Source organism: Hibiscus syriacus, unplaced genomic scaffold (genome assembly GCF_006381635.1).
Source record: "Hibiscus syriacus cultivar Baekdansim isolate YM2019G1 unplaced genomic scaffold, ASM638163v2 tig00110387_pilon, whole genome shotgun sequence".
NCBI lineage: Eukaryota > Viridiplantae > Streptophyta > Magnoliopsida > Malvales > Malvaceae > Hibiscus > Hibiscus syriacus.
The window spans coordinates 5,896,196-5,911,659 of record NW_024062717.1 but is presented as its reverse complement, the minus strand read 5'-3'; the positions used below and the strand labels follow the sequence as shown (position 1 = coordinate 5,911,659).

At 37.1% G+C, this 15,464-nt stretch overlaps 2 protein-coding genes and 1 pseudogene across 3 annotated transcripts; 2 read left to right on the top strand and 1 right to left on the bottom strand.

Moving 5' to 3' along the window:
* The first annotated feature begins 203 nt into the window (after positions 1–203).
* LOC120122747 lies at positions 204–1,729 on the top strand (annotated as a pseudogene).
* An 818-nt stretch (positions 1,730–2,547) lies between these two features.
* On the top strand, positions 2,548–7,642 carry LOC120122471 (extra-large guanine nucleotide-binding protein 1-like). 2 transcript variants are annotated; one of them, XM_039141612.1, is made up of 8 exons: positions 2,548–3,814; positions 3,906–4,043; positions 4,127–4,231; positions 4,328–4,513; positions 5,066–5,246; positions 5,401–5,642; positions 6,440–6,603; positions 6,733–7,642. In XM_039141612.1, exons 1-8 carry the CDS (start codon positions 2,651–2,653, stop codon positions 7,310–7,312), a joined length of 2,760 nt encoding a protein of 919 aa, XP_038997543.1. In that variant the 5' UTR covers positions 2,548–2,650; the 3' UTR covers positions 7,313–7,642. The 2 variants fall into 2 exon arrangements, with proteins under 2 accessions (XP_038997543.1, XP_038997542.1); XM_039141611.1 differs by having other exon boundaries at positions 5,398–5,642.
* Positions 7,643–8,063: 421 nt separating this feature from the next.
* Positions 8,064–11,192, bottom strand: LOC120122472 (protein root UVB sensitive 4-like). Its single transcript, XM_039141613.1, has 10 exons — positions 10,731–11,192; positions 10,320–10,466; positions 9,978–10,124; positions 9,806–9,868; positions 9,649–9,725; positions 9,203–9,308; positions 8,850–8,952; positions 8,601–8,752; positions 8,417–8,482; positions 8,064–8,300 (listed from the first exon to the last, which is right to left on the bottom strand). Exons 1-10 carry the CDS (start codon positions 11,190–11,192, stop codon positions 8,067–8,069), a joined length of 1,557 nt encoding a protein of 518 aa, XP_038997544.1. The 3' UTR covers positions 8,064–8,066.
* Positions 11,193–15,464: the final 4,272 nt, after the last annotated feature.

Genomic DNA, 15,464 nt, shown 5'->3' with positions numbered 1-15,464 from the left:
TGAAACTTATTCTCTACAAACTTTCGTAACCACAATCTCAAACCTTAACAAAGAAAAAATTACATAAGCTGTTCTCCAATAATTTGTTTTTGAAAAATGAAACTATATTAACTTTTGGACAAGCCGTTGAATTTAATGTCCAAAAATAGAAACAATCCCAAGTCCCAACGGACATCAATTCTTCCATGCAAAAAGGAAGAAAAATGACATTCTTTATTGCTTCATACTTGGGAGGCGTCCTAGTTTCACTTCGTCCTTTCTTTTTGGAGGGAAGGCAAATGCTGAATTTTTCTTGCCTTCCCTCGTTTCTTTTTCTTCATCTTGAAATTTCTTTGTTATACGGTTTACCCTTTCATTGGGTTGTTTATCTTTTCATTTTTGCGTGCTTATTTAGGATGGAAACCATTAGGTTTAAGAAACGGGGTGGTTTCAACATATTGTTTAAAGAAACAGGCTCCGTCGTCGGCCAAAAGGTTGCCAGGCTAAAGAATTCGATCACCGGTGAAGAAGATTCCAAAGATAGTTTCCCGACGTCGATTAACTCTTCTTTAAGCAACCAAGATTTTTCTTCATTGGCAAGCTTCTCTAGTGATTCATCACCATCTTTCAAAAAATCACCATAGACATCTTTCGCGGCCAATAATGCTCTGTGTTCTCCTTCTGTTGATGAAGCCAATGCAACTCCGGCTAAAGAGTTGATAGGTTCATTGGTACGTGAAGAAGGGCATGCATATTCGTTGGCGGTCTCTGGGGATTTGTTGTATACAGGCTCCGATAGCAAAAACATTAGGGTCTGGATGAAACAAAAGGCTCATGGTGGGTTTACATCATATGGTGGATTGGTGAAAGCTATCGTCGTTGCCCGAGAGAAGGTCTTTACGGGTCATCGAGATGGAAAGATCCGAGTTTGGAGGGTCTCGAGCAAAAACACAAGAATTCATAAACGAGTTGGGACATTGCCGACTTTGAAAGACTATTTTAAAAGCTCCTTTGTACCTACAGGCTTTTCTGAAGCAAAGGGCTGTCGTAGCGGTCTTCGGCAGAAACATTCGGATGCTATATCTTGCTTCTGTTTCAACGAAGACAAGACGTTGCTTTACTCGGGTTCTTGGGATAAAACATTCAAAGTTTGGAGAATTTCGGATTGGAAATGCTTGGAATCGATTCGAGCTCACGATGATGCGGTTAACTCCATTGTTGCAGGGTGTGATGGCTTTGTGTTTACAGGTTCAGCTGATGGATCGGTGAAGGTATGGAGACGAGAGTTAGAAGGGAAAGGGACAAGCCATTTACTGTCCCGGTTATTGTTCAAACAAGAATTTGCTATTACATCATTAGCGTTGAGCCCTGATGGTAAATTTATTTACTGTGGGTCGTCGGATGGGGTGGTTAACTTTTGGGACTGTGAAAATAACTTCTCCCATGGCGGTGCTTTTAGAGGCCATAAATTAGCTATTCTTTGTTTGGTAACAGCCGAGAATCTTCTCATCACTGGATCGGCTGATAGGACGATTTTGGTATGGAAAAGATGTGGGAACGAGCGTTTCTTGTGGACAAGATTAACAGGCCATAATGGTCCTGTTAAGTGATTGGCAATCGAAAAAGATCATGAATCAACATCCGGTGAAAACCAGTGAATTCTTTACAGTGGTAGCCTAGATAAGTCTGTGAAGATTTGGCGGATATCGGACCAAACACCGCCGACACAAAGCCCCATCGAGACCGATTCATCAGAATAGCCTTTAGTAAGCGATGGTGAAGAGCACCAGTCCTCGGGGCTCAACTCGATCTCAAATTATGGCCTAATCTACTTAGATTAGGATTGTTAACTTCAACTGGATACATAGGCACTTGAATTCTCATGCCGGATTCAATGATCGGAGAAATGTGATGGATGATCTTTTCATACCAAAGAACCCAAACTCTAGTTCAAAAAGACCATCTTTAGCACAACCGACCTGCAGCTCTTGGAATCAAAGCATGAAAGTTTGGTAAAAGAAACTTTAATCAATTTGTGAAAGAAAATGGTTTTTTTTTTTATAAAAAAAAATTAAATCCTTTGTCTAAGCCACATGAACATTCTACAGCAACTCATTTTTTTTCTGTTTTCTTGAGTTGGTTGATATATTTGTGTATATCTGATTTTATATAATATTATTGAATTTAAATGAACACTGCCTTTTTCATTTGAACTTCAGAAATTCAGAGAGTGAAACTTCCATGAGTTCAATCATTTAAACCAAATAAATAAATTGGAAAAGAAAGGTATCCATCGAAAAAGAAAAAGGAAAAGGAAAAATCCACAGTGAAATCCAAGTTCCGCCATGGCTGTTTTCCCTCCACTGATAGCTCCAATTCCAATACAGCAGCACGCAAGTTGGTCCCCTCTTACCTAAAAAGACAAAAGTTCTTCCCCAGCTCATACCCCACATGTTGTCCTTTTACAAAACTTTGAAACTATTTAAATAAAAAAAAATTTAGATTCCAATTCTAAGCCAATCCCAGTAAAAGCCCCAATTTCTTTTCTTGTTTTGCTGTCATTTTCCCACACCCTCCCTTACCTTACATTTCCTTTACCCTTTACCTTCTCCTTCCACGAGTTTGAACCATTATTCTTCTCCCGTTTGTCTAATCTCGGAAAACCCCAAAAATGCCACCCAAGGAAGCTGTAGTTTTGCCAAGCGTAGAAAATGATGAAGACCAACCATACTCTTTCGCGGTGGAATACACCGGCCCTCCGGTAACCTACGATCTTCCACGAGCTGTTCCAATCAACGTCGAGAAAATCCCTGTTGCTGCCGTCGTTTCAAAGGTACCACTTTTCAATACTGAACTTCATATACCGGTTGTACCCCCTATTTTAGCACCAGATCGTAACAGGTTCTCTAAGGAATTGCTTCTTCAACCCACTGTTTCACCAACTTCGGTTATTGCTTTTCAAGAAAGGGTTTCTGCGGATACTAATAACTGTTTGTTATCTGGAGAGTTGAGTAGTTACGAGTCTGGGGAGTTAGCTGAATTGATTAACAATAACGATAGTTCTTCGAGGCGTTTAGCGGCTTGTTATGTTAGTAATGAACATTCTAGTAAGCTTGATTCTTGTGATAGCTTTGATAAATCTAGGGGAAGCTCGTCCCTAGCAAGGATTTCGAATGATGATGATTTGAATAAACCTGATTGGGGTTCTAACGAGTCTGTTTTGAGCTTAGATTACCCGTCTTCACGAGTTTCTTCTCTTAAGACTGGGGACTGTAATAATGAGTCCAATGGTGACGTTAGGAGACCTCAGGTTGTTACTTTTCGAGATATTGAATCCGATGATGGACTTGATGAGGAATTTAGTCAAGATGAGGTGCAAGCTCAGATTGTTAGAGTTAAAAGAGAGCCTCAAACAAAAGGGAAGAAAGGGTCATGTTATCGATGCTTTAAGGGGAATAGGTTTACAGAGAAGGAGGTTTGTATTGTTTGTGATGCCAAGTATTGTAGTAATTGTGTGCTTAGAGCTATGGGGTCTATGCCTGAAGGAAGGAAATGTGTTACTTGTATCGGATTTCCAATTGATGAGTCAAAACGTGGGGGTTTGGGGAAGTGTTCTCGAATGCTTAAACGGCTGCTTAATGATTTGGAGGTAAGACAGATACTGAAGGCTGAAAAGTTGTGCGAGGCAAATCAGCTGCCTCCTGAGTATATTTGTGTGAATGGGCAACCCCTTTGTTATGAGGAGCTGGCTATATTGCAGAGTTGCCCTAACCCACCCAAGAAGCTAAAGCCGGGAAACTATTGGTATGATAAAGTATCTGGTCTTTGGGGAAAGGTGAATATGCAATCTTTGATTGATATTGTTATGTTTTGCTATAATTCATTTGTATTGTTAGAGAAACTGATGGTTCTTCTGCAATTGACAGGAAGGACAGAAACCTTCAAAGATAATTAGTCCCCATCTAAATGTCGGTGGTCCTATCAGGCCAGATGCTAGCAACGGAAACACTGAAGTTTTCATAAATGGTCGAGAAATCACAAAAGTTGAACTTAGGATGTTGCAGGTTTAAATTTCTAAACATGTAATGTTATTAAGATGGTCGTTATTGTGCAAGATTGTCAATGACTGTTTTGGTGAACATTGCAGTTGGCAGGAGTTCAAGTTGCGGGCAACCCACACTTTTGGGTGAATGAGGACGGTTCATACCTAGAAGAGGGGCAAAAAAATACAAAAGGATATATATGGGGAAAGGTATGCAATGTATGCATGTTTCAGTGTGCTCTTTTCCATATTTTTTTGGATGAAATACTTGTATTAAGCATTCATTTATTGTTCAAATTAACTTAGGCTGGAACAAAGCTTGTCTGTGCTGTATTATCACTGCCTGTTCCTTCTAAATCTTCAAATCCGTGTGGAGAGTCGCTAAACAGCATGAATAGTAGATCTGTTCCTTACTATCTTGAGCAGCGTACATTACAGAAGATTCTTTTGGTCGGATCTTCCGGATCTGGGTCAAGTACCATATTTAAGCAGGTAAATAATTATTTGGAATCACATCTTAACTTCCACTTCCTTCTGGTTCTACTAATGTACGGATAGATTTTCCTCACTAAAAACTGCTTGTGTAAAAGCCTCACATTCTCTTTTACTGAAGGAGATACATGTTGGTTTGAAAAAGATATTTAATTGCAACAATAAAAAATTTTAACTGGCATATGGATTGCTTTATGTTTGACTATAATCCTCTAATGGTTCTATAAAGTTCAAATATTTTAATGGTCGGTACACCATAGTTCACAGAGATAATAGTGCGAATAGACTCTCAGTTTAGTGTTTTATAATATTATCAAGTTCATGATGAAAGCAAAACCTAGATTCCTAACTATGAGCATGGGAAAATATTCCTGAATTTTCATGAATCCTTGAATTCAGTGTTTCTGTTTACCATTTTGCCTGCATTCAACTAATTATTGTTGTCTTAGGTTTATGTGCTAATGTAAGATAACTGCTTCAAGATGGAATGCACAATAGAAACAAGAATAATTGACTAGTCAATTGATCTTTTGAATGAATGGATTGTTTCAGGCAAAGATTCTTTATAAAGATGTACCATTCTCCGAGCATGAGCGTGAAAGTATTAAGTTGACCATCCAAACCAACGTGTATGGTTATCTTGGCATGCTTCTTGAGGGCCGTGAACGTTTTGAGGAAGAGAGTTTGGCTGAAATGAGGAAAGGGAGAAGTTCCAAGGACATTGAACCAGAAGGTGAGGCTGCATGTTGATTTATTCTCCAAATCATCCTTTTTACCCCATCCTTTTGAGGGCCGCAAACGTTTTGAGCACGCTTGTTATAGCTAGAATTGATTGGTAGTATTTCTATTTGAAGCATCTAATTATTTATTTCCATATATTTTAGCAGGAAGTAGTGATGATATTGATGGCAAAAATATCAATTCCATTGGCCCGAGGCTCAAATCGTTCTCTGACTGGCTTCTGAAGATTATGGTGTCTGGAAATTTGGAAGCCATATTTCCAGCTGCTACTCGTGAATATGCTCCGTTAGTTGAGGAGCTGTGGAAGCACACAGCGATTCAGGAAACTTACAATAGGAGAAGTGAATTGGAAACGCTACCCAGTGTTGCTAGTTATTACCTGGAGAGGGTAAGATTATGCTTGATACAGAAGTTTTTGTTTAAATTTGTTGTTACTTATCAGAGAGCATTGATTTATACATTACCTGGAGCAGGTAAGATTATGCTTGATACAAATCTTAATTCTGAAGATTACTTGGATACTCCTTCCATCTTTCCAACTTGTTGCCTACAACTAAATTTCCTTGATGAAACTGGATGTTCCGAGAATTTGCTTTAATGAAGAATTGTACCCTCAGAATGTGGTTAGAGAAAAATATTAATTGGCTTTAAAGGAGTTGCTGACTTGATTATGTGTTTCACTGTGAAGCATGTAGGCGTAAGGTTTTGTTTGCATAATGAACAGATAAAAACAATAACACCGTTGAGTTATGAGGATGTGGTGCTATAAGTTTGCTACTAGTTAGTGAAGGGTTTGTGTAACACTAGGTCTAATTCTTCCTAAAACTTCCTAATGGAGAATCATGCAGTTTAACAAAGAATCTTGCATGTTCCACAAACAAGCTTCACCAGGCTAGTGGATAATGACACGTTCTTGTCTTTTGAGGTTCTTATGTCCTTAATAAGCAGACCTATGAGTTCCCTAATTTGGCTCATTTAGCAATAAACTTACCTTCTATTTATGCTAGTACATAATGTTGGGTGACCTGTCATCATTCTTGACACAGATCTGTCAAGCAATCTCAAATAGTACTTATAGTTGTTTGTATGGCACTAAATTTTATGTTTTTAACTTTTTTGCCAGTATAGCCTCTACGATCAGTGCTTGTCTTAAATTTTCTCATATTTTTTTGTACCATTCTCCAGGTTTTTGAGATATTGAAAACAGACTATGAACCTTCAGATTTAGATATTCTCTATGCTGAAGGTGTTACTTCATCAAATGGTCTGGCCTGTGTTGACTTTTCGTTTCCCCAATCTTCACCTGATGAAAATATTGACACTGCTGATCAGCATGATTCCTTACTGAGGTAGGTGCCAATATTAAGCACATGCCTTTTCAAATTACTTAACAGTGTACTCTATGCTGACCTGCATTGCTCATTTCAAAACTCATTAGTTATTGTCGAATGTATTTTATGTTTCCAACTGGTTCTCAGGTACCAATTAATCAGAGTGCAAGCAAGAGGCTTTGGAGAAAATTGCAAGTGGCTAGAGATGTTTGAAGATGTTGGAATGGTCATCATTTGTGTTGCCTTGAGTGACTATGACCAGTTCTCTGCTGACGGGACAAATAAGATGCTACTGAGCAGGAAATTCTTTGAAACCATCGTTACACATCCAACATTTGATCAGATGGACTTCCTTTTAATATTGAACAAATTCGATGTGTTTGAGGAAAAGATAGAACGGGTTCCATTGACTCGGTGTGAGTGGTTTGATGATTTTAACCCACTGATCAGTCGTTATCGTACAAATACAAATAGCAACAGCATTAACAATAATCCTACCCTGGGACAGCTAGCATTCCATTATATCGCTGTCAAGTTCAAGAGGCTTTATTCTTCACTAACCGGGCGGAAGTTGTATGTTTCCCACGTGAAAGGACTGGAACCCAACAGCGTCGATGCTGCTCTTAAATTTGCTAGGGAGATTCTAAAATGGGATGAAGAGAGAGTCAACTTTAGCTTAAGCGAGCACTCATTTTATAGCACAGAAGTAAGTTCTTTCTCTCATTGATATCTAATTTCAAGGTCAGAAAAAATCAGTGTACATACTATGCCGTGTAAATGCACAAGAGAAGATATTTGCGCTTACTTACCTTGCAGCTGTAAGATTACGCATCAAGGCCATTTTCGGCATTGCATTGGGTGTCATGCTATGGTGCTTTATTAGGTACGAGCGTACAAGTTATAATGGAATATATAGTAAATCTCCATATCTTATACAGCAAGACCAGATGTATTTTTGTACAATGCTTTGTGTAGCTTCTTCTATGTACACAATTCATTACATTCATTTGTAACATATGGTGGAAATGCATGATTCAGTGATTGCTAGAGTGTAGATCACTCAAAACTTGGCTCCTCGAGTATATTGAAGTGGTGAAGAAAATCTCTTGTATGTGCTAATTCATGTACAAGAAAAAGCAGATCCTGTGTACTAAAACTAGCAGTTGTAGTTTGGAAATTAACGGTTATGGGCCACAAAGTGCAGCTGTCACTGGTGGTGTATTAATGACAAGCCTTGATCATCCATGGGCCATACTATATATCACCCACTGTTATAACAAAAGCAGTAGCCCACAAGGTTCATCTTTCTATTTACATTTGCATTAAAATGAGTAATTGATTGTTCAATATTACAACAAAACATGAGATTATGTAAAATGGTTGTGCTGTTCGCTCATCTTAAATTAAAAAAGAATCGAACTAATCAAACCCCAAAACTCTTAAATGGTTAGAGAAGAGCAACCTGAGGAGAATATGTATTTTCAGTCATCCATGTAACTATACCGCGTCTGCTCCTCTGTGTTCAATAAAATGTTTTTACTCCCCCAACCTTGTGACACCATTTGTTTATTCATCGGCCCAAACTGTCGCTGTACATATTGCTTGCTATCATCGATCAGTTTAAACCACTCTTTGATAACCAAGTCTGAGGAATCACTACCCTTCATCATGCTTTCCCACATACTTGAACGGAGGGCCTTCCGAACATAGCAGGCCTGAAACAGCACAAACATTTAGACTCAAACTAAGCTTGGCAACTATAAACATAAGCTTATGTATACATGTGAAATCTAATTCCTATTTGCATAGTTATTAGGGTTTAGTATTTCACCTGCAACAATCCCATTATAACATCGACTGTGCGAGCCCCTTCATGTACACAAAGAAGGATACCTTGCTAGAGTTTCACAAGTGAAGAAATGAACAAAAAAACAGAAGGTATAAGAGATATGATCATTTTATGTAAGCACCATAGTTTAGTGAAACAGCTAATAAAGATTGCATTTTACAAGCACCTCTCTGGTTCTTGCTAATCCTCGGTAGAAAATTTCCGTGCATATGAAATAATAATCCTCGTTACATACAGACTGCATTGCCATCGCCGTTAATTTGGGTAATTGACCCTTGGGATTCAAGCACCCTATTCTGATGCGCCATGACTCGTTGCCTAATTCAAATGGTTCATACATGATTAACGGTTAGTTCTACAACAGCTCAGGTAAATGGTAAACTAAAAGGGAAAGCACAACCATGAAAAACTATACCTTTGGTCCACATAAAATTGATTCCTTCATCTTTACTCACTTCTTCAGGTGAAGGTACATATCCAAATGAAATCCATGTATCGATTATAATTTCTATTCTATCCTGAATGTTGGAAAAGAGAAAGAGAAACAATTAAGAAACTGAACAATGGAGATGGAAATTCAGATCGTCGACTTCCAGAATCAGAAGAACCTGTCTCACATTTCAACTATCTGCATGCTATAGGGAATGGATATTGAATAGGGTTGGCGTATACCAAATCATGAGCAAAGGCATGCTAAGTTTTTTGTTTATTCAGAAAAACAACTAAAATATGAGATAGCTGAAAATGCACTGGAAATAAATATTCCACCTTAGTTAAGGTTTGCAGATGGACGTACTTGAGCCCCTGATATATTCCAAAGAGGTCAACTGCCGAGAAAATAGGGTATAGAATGAAAGGTAGTCCAGCTTGTAGCCTAGCGCAATATGGACAATCAAGAAAGCGGTATAGCATTTAGTTACGTAACAAACTAAGTTGACAGATCAAGAATATTTCAAACTTTTCCAAAAGGAAAGAAAAAAACAGAATAACAAAATTCCGACTTCAGCTTAACTTCTATTCAGCAAACTAAAATATTCTGCAACAATAGGGACTCAGTTCATATAAAATGTTAGACAAGCATCAGCCAAATCAATGGCACCAAATTGCCATTACAAAATGAGTATGCCAGAAATAGCAAACAGCAAAACAGCTATAAACCTTTCATTTTCTTGAGCAACATAATCAAAACAGCAACGATATTAAAGAGTGCAAACCTTTGATTGTTCTTAAGAGACAAATTCAAAACAGCAGCAAGCATGAGACCAAGGTTATCAAAGCATACTGATTGAATCTGAAACCAATTCCAAGATCAGAGCACTTCCCACACAAAAAGTATCAATAATGCCATGATTTTGAAGGAATAACTGTAACCTGTGACTTTGCAGAAACTTCAGCAAGGTTACCAGCTATTGCAAAGCTTCGATGAATGGGAGGCTGCTTGTACAGGGTGGAAAACATTAAAACATCCGAGCATATAGAAAAAATCCAAAGATTAAAAAATGAAGTTAGAAAGATGATACACAAAATAAAACTGAATCCTTACACTGGTTGCCATATAGCACGCCAGACTCATTTGTTTTGCAACGTTGGCCAATGATGCAAGAAGCAAGAAGTGCTGAGGAAATATAGGAGTGAACAGTTCAACTCCAATGCTCAAAGTGAATAGCAGGGAGGTTGAAAACCTAACCCTCTTCAAAGGAGATAAGAAACAAATAAGAAAATCAATTTCTTGTTTTACAGTTCTACAGTCACCAAAAGAATTTCGCCATTATTATATGAAAAATATAGTCTGGTAACTGCACAACTGTGATCAATGAAACAAAGAATCATAATAACACAAGTACGAGCTGAAGATGTAAAGTGCAACCCAAAATCTGGAATTTACCTTCAAATTGGTATCAAAAGCAGATGCCAAACTAGCCGTATAGATACACCTGCTTAATCGTCCAAGTCCATCCTTCAATACCCAATTAAGTGCAGCAGCTGATGTAAGCGAGCGAGAATACCCAAATCCTATAGCTCGAAACATTGCCTGTTTTCACCACATTCTGTCTAAAATAAGATAAACCCAGTTTTGTGAAAATGGCAAATGGCGATCAATATATAACTCCCGGAAAATATAACATAAAGCATTTTTCATCAGTTCTTCACCTAGTACCTTCCATAGATACACTTTCCTATTTAAAATGAGTCACCAGACATTTATACCCCATTTCTCCCATTGATCTCAAAACATTAACTTCAAAATTTAAACCAAAAAATCCCGCTTAAAATTTGAATTAAAAAAAACATTTACCTGCGTAGCAAGAACTTGAAGAGCAGAGCTAAAAACCCTGTGCAAAAACTTCCACTTCACGTAGCCGGTATAATTTTCACTGACTTGCTTAGGAATGAAAAAGTTCCTAACAGCCAAGCTGGAAGCTTCAACCACCTTATCCAAATTGAAACAAAACGACGCCCCAGAGCTGCCGCCGCCGTCAACACTAAGCAACTGAACACGATTCCCATCCCAAAAGTACCTTGAAACTTTTCCATACCTACGTATAACGACCGGGAGCTTAGTGGGATTTGATGACTCAATCCCATCGTTGTTTACACCTCCTTCAAGCTCGTAGGTAATTTGGGATCTTAGTGAACTGGCCAGACTCGGGGATTTTAAGGATGCTTTGAAGGTTTTGCAAGCAGGGTTTTTTGAGGATTTCCATGGGTATTGGAAATTATGAGAACTTGAAGGTTTGTAGTAAATAGTGGATTGCATGAGAAATTGGGGACGATGGAATGTAGGGTTTTCTATCGATTTTCCCACCAAATCTTGACGTTGGATAACTTGGCTTGGTAGCTAATAATGGGAGGGTTTAGGGTTTAAGAAAAACAGTAACGGAATAGATTAGGAATGTAAAAAGTTGACTCGACCTATAAAATTGACTGAAACCGTCTCGAGTAAAAACTGTTTTTGACCTGCATTGTGGAGATCTTAAACCGACTTGAGTCGGAACTGGTGTTGACCTGAACCCGATTTGAACCTGGAAATTATGGATCCGAACCCGACCTGCATCCGACCTGAACCCAAATTGAACAGAAAATATGATACCCGAACTGCATCCGACTGATATGAACCCGAACCCGAGATTGACCTGGTAAATAACTGGTATTACCCGACCTGTTTTCAACCTGATCTGGCTTTTAACCTGATCTGTTTTTAACCTGACTTGTTTTTAACCTGACCTGTAAATGATCCGACTTGTTAATGATATGATCTGATATTTACTTGACTTATATATTACCATTGACGAAATTATAAAATTTTAATAAATTTTGACTTTTTTAGTTTATGATGTAATTAAAAAATTAATATAATTACTTTTTAAATGTTATAATAAAATATTTATTATGATAATTAAATTAATAAATAGACATATTATATAAATTTATTTAATAAAATTATTTAAATGTAAATTAGATAAAACATGATTAATAATGTAAAGGAAAATTAATATAGTTTAATTTATATAAAAAATAATATTAATAATGAAAGTATTTATTATTTAATATATATTAACGTTTTACATTATTAATATAAATAATTTTGGTAATATATTAGTTTACATAAACCCAATACATAAACTCACTCTTTTATTACAAATATATATGCATTAGTGCTAGTCTATTTACATTCTGGTTTATGGTTTAGTGTTTATGGTTTAAAGTTTAGGGTTTTAGGTAATCATATATGTTTCAGTCGGATTTTAGTAGGTCGGGTAAAATCGGATACAGGTCAACTCAAGTTGATTTGACATCAGATCTAAATCGGGTTTAGGTCAGGTCAAATCAATTCGGGTTATTTTCGGGTTGATTTGACACCAGATCTAGATCGGGTTCAGGTCAGGTCATTTTCAGTTCGGATCGTTGTTAGTTCAGGTCAAAACAGTTCAGGCTTTGGTTTGAAACAAAATCAATGTTTTAAAAATAATGATTAGTCACTAACATTATTGATTTATAATAAATCAGTCACTCAGTCATTAACTTACGTTTCAATTTCGATACTAATTATCAGCTCAAAGGCACTTGGAGATTGTTATCCTGTACAAAAGTACTCCAACCAGTTTCTAGATATGAATATAGCCTTTCCAAGTTTTCCCACTTGAACTGCAAAGGAGCAATACTCTTTCATCAAATGTATCTCAACGAAGTTGCATGGTACGCACTGCACAAAAGAAATTCTGGAAAAAGAAAAATAATTCCAAATTTGCAATCAATAGAAATGAAATTACTCATAAATTTTGCTTATTTCTGACAGCTTTGTACATATTAATCATGTAACAACCTGAAAATTTTGAAGAAAAAAAATTACTAATTAAGTAATTTGGAGAAATTTTAGGATTAAATTAGAAGTTTTAAAAACTTGTGGCCATTTTAGAAGTTGAAAGAAATTCAAAGACCAAACCCTGAATTCCTCCAAAAAGTGTTCGGCAACTTTTAAACATAAATATGTGCAATGTATTTTCTGGTTTCATACCAGAAACAATTGCAAAACTTTACTCTCCCGCAACCCTCCTTGTAAGTCCGATTTCGACGCCTTCTAACCCCAATCGTAAAATTGAAACCATCATCGTGTTCATCTTCTACCAGTGATCAAAACTCAGTAAACCAATTATAGCGAAACGCTGCCAAACGACGTGAATTTCGAGTCAAAGTCTCGACGTTTTATTAGCACCACCGCCGTAAAAATCTTAAATTCATCTCCGATCGTTGATCGGTTTTCGACACCTCCCGCACCATCGTGTTCCTTGTGTCGTTCCGAGTCCGACGGTGTCCTCCTTGTCTCCGTAGGCGGCGGCGTGAGGAAGGTGAAGCGGTTAAAGTTCCGATCGAACTGAAATCGAGCTCTCCACCGTTCAAAAATTTAAACCGAGGTTGGTAAGTGACTCAAAATCGCTTAAAAGAATTTTTGGAATTTTTTTGCAGGAATTTTTGGAGACCGGAGGCGGTCTCACGTGCCCCTATGCGCCGCCCTTGCGCGTGGGACAGATTCGAACTGGGGTGTTATTTGTTGACCGACTTGACAGGTCCAAACCGGTCTGAACTGGTTTGACCGGTTTGACCCGACCCGACCCGACCCGGTGATATTCTGGGAATTATTTTGAAAAAAAGTGACATTTTGGGAATTATTTTGAAAATGGTAACATTTTTGATTTTTTTTAAAATAGTGACATTATGGTAATTATTTTAAAAATGATGACATTTTGGGAATTAATTGTAAAACGGTGATATTTTGGTAATTATTTTTAATAAAAGTGATATTTTGTAATTTTCGAATGTGGACTATTGAATCCCTCTGACCATAACTTTGACCGACTTTAAACGGCCATTAAACGACCTTTGATTTTGTTCGAGTATACCTATTTTGAAATTTTTCGACGTTCTAAATCTGTTTCCGAAGTCTGTTTCGTCAAATTCAAATCGGAAGGCCTTCAAATCATCAGTCAAACCCGTTGACTTTGATTTTGACCAAGAATTTGAATTTTCGAAAAGTCATACTTTATGTTTTTCGATGCCCTGATTCCGATTCCTCACTCCGTTTGGTCAAATTCAGATTCGAAAGCTTCCAAATTGATAGTCAAACCCGAAAAATACTTATGTACTAAAGAGTTTAAGCTTTGAATGGTTGAGTAAGACTTGAGACTGATAAATTATTAATGTTTGAAGGTACAAGAGACTTTCCTGACCGTTCGACAGCTCGACCCAGCTCCTCTAGATCAGTTAAGCCGCGTGTGCCAGTATTCACCCGTAAGACCCGTAAATTTTATGATTTCAGAAATTAATTTTTTTACCCATTAATAATATAATGTTATTATGGATTAGGTTCGAAAACAGTAGCAGAGCGTGGCGAGGCCAACAATCACTAGATCTACTATTTGAACCTATTGTCGAGGTGTGTTCCCTGTGTACTACTTGATTGTTTTATATGTTTTGAAATATGATACATTGAAAGCTATGGTTTAATGTTTTATTAATCCACCTATTTACTGGTGATGGTTTATGGAATATGACTGATATATGATTATTGGTTTTCATTGGTATATGAAAATATTGATTATGAAATTATGGAAATTATGCTTACTGCATAAATAGTATTTTTGAAATACCGATTTTGGGTTGGATTGCATTACGGAGGTACAACTTTGATCAAGCTGGTAAACCTTATGGACCTAATGTGACTCTTGGGTAGGCTCACGGGCCTCAAGATGCTTCATTAGGTTGGCTCCCTTTGCTGTGTGCTTAGGGTAAGCCCTACGGACTTACGGACTTATGGATAAAGGCCCCAAAGCCTATCTTTAGGTTGGCTTCCTTTCTGCTGTGTGCTTAAGGTAAGCCCTATGGACGCAGTTCTGGGGAATTACGGATGGTGTACAGGAGAAGGGTTTTAAATTACGAGTTTAAAAAGTTAAACTTCATTATGGTGTGATGATGAATTTCTGAACTATTACTCAATTACTGTACCTACTATGATTTTATTGTACTATTGGGACACACTGAGCCTAGATCACTCTTCGAAAATATTTTTCCCTTTCAGATACTGTTGGTTAGATACTCGGATCAAGCACTTGGAGGATCAACATATCTCTTGAAGTATATCGTATTGTAATGTTTTATCTTTTAAGTTGACTCTATTATGGTAACATGAGCCTTATTTTAAAAGTATTAGATTTTATAATGAGTACTCCTTTTGCTAATTTACATTGGTTTATTGTAATTTGGATTTTTTTAAGACATGTTTTAATTAACTTGTTATTTTTCTCCTAATTATGAGTTGGTTTTTTATAGTATAATTTATTATAATTTCATAAATATCATTTATAAATATGATTTTACGTTAATAAAATAACGATTTCGAAAAAAAATGTCTTTAAGAATCATGAATGTGATCCACTAGACTTAGTCGAAACGCATAGGCCGGGTCTAGGGGTTACATTTAATTGGTATCAGAGCGTTTGATTTTTTTAAATCTCGGACTGTGTATGAGTCCAAA

What these genes read in the sequence shown, in the direction of transcription:
- LOC120122471 (XM_039141611.1), top strand. Translation starts at nt 2,651, where the DNA reads ATGCCACCCAAGGAAGCTGTAGTTTTGCCAAGCGTAGAAAATGATGAA. An exon ending in TTGAACTTAGGATGTTGCAG is followed by an intron (nt 4,044 to 4,126) that starts GTTTAAATTTCT and finishes TGAACATTGCAG; the next exon opens with TTGGCAGGAGTTCAAGTTGC. An exon ending in CAGCATGATTCCTTACTGAG is followed by an intron (nt 6,604 to 6,732) that starts GTAGGTGCCAAT and finishes ACTGGTTCTCAG; the next exon opens with GTACCAATTAATCAGAGTGC.
- LOC120122472 (XM_039141613.1), bottom strand. Translation starts at nt 11,192, where the DNA reads ATGCAATCCACTATTTACTACAAACCTTCAAGTTCTCATAATTTCCAA. An exon ending in TTCAAGTTCTTGCTACGCAG is followed by an intron (nt 10,467 to 10,730) that starts GTAAATGTTTTT and finishes TGGTGAAAACAG; the next exon opens with GCAATGTTTCGAGCTATAGG. An exon ending in AAGTTTCTGCAAAGTCACAG is followed by an intron (nt 9,726 to 9,805) that starts GTTACAGTTATT and finishes AATTGGTTTCAG; the next exon opens with ATTCAATCAGTATGCTTTGA.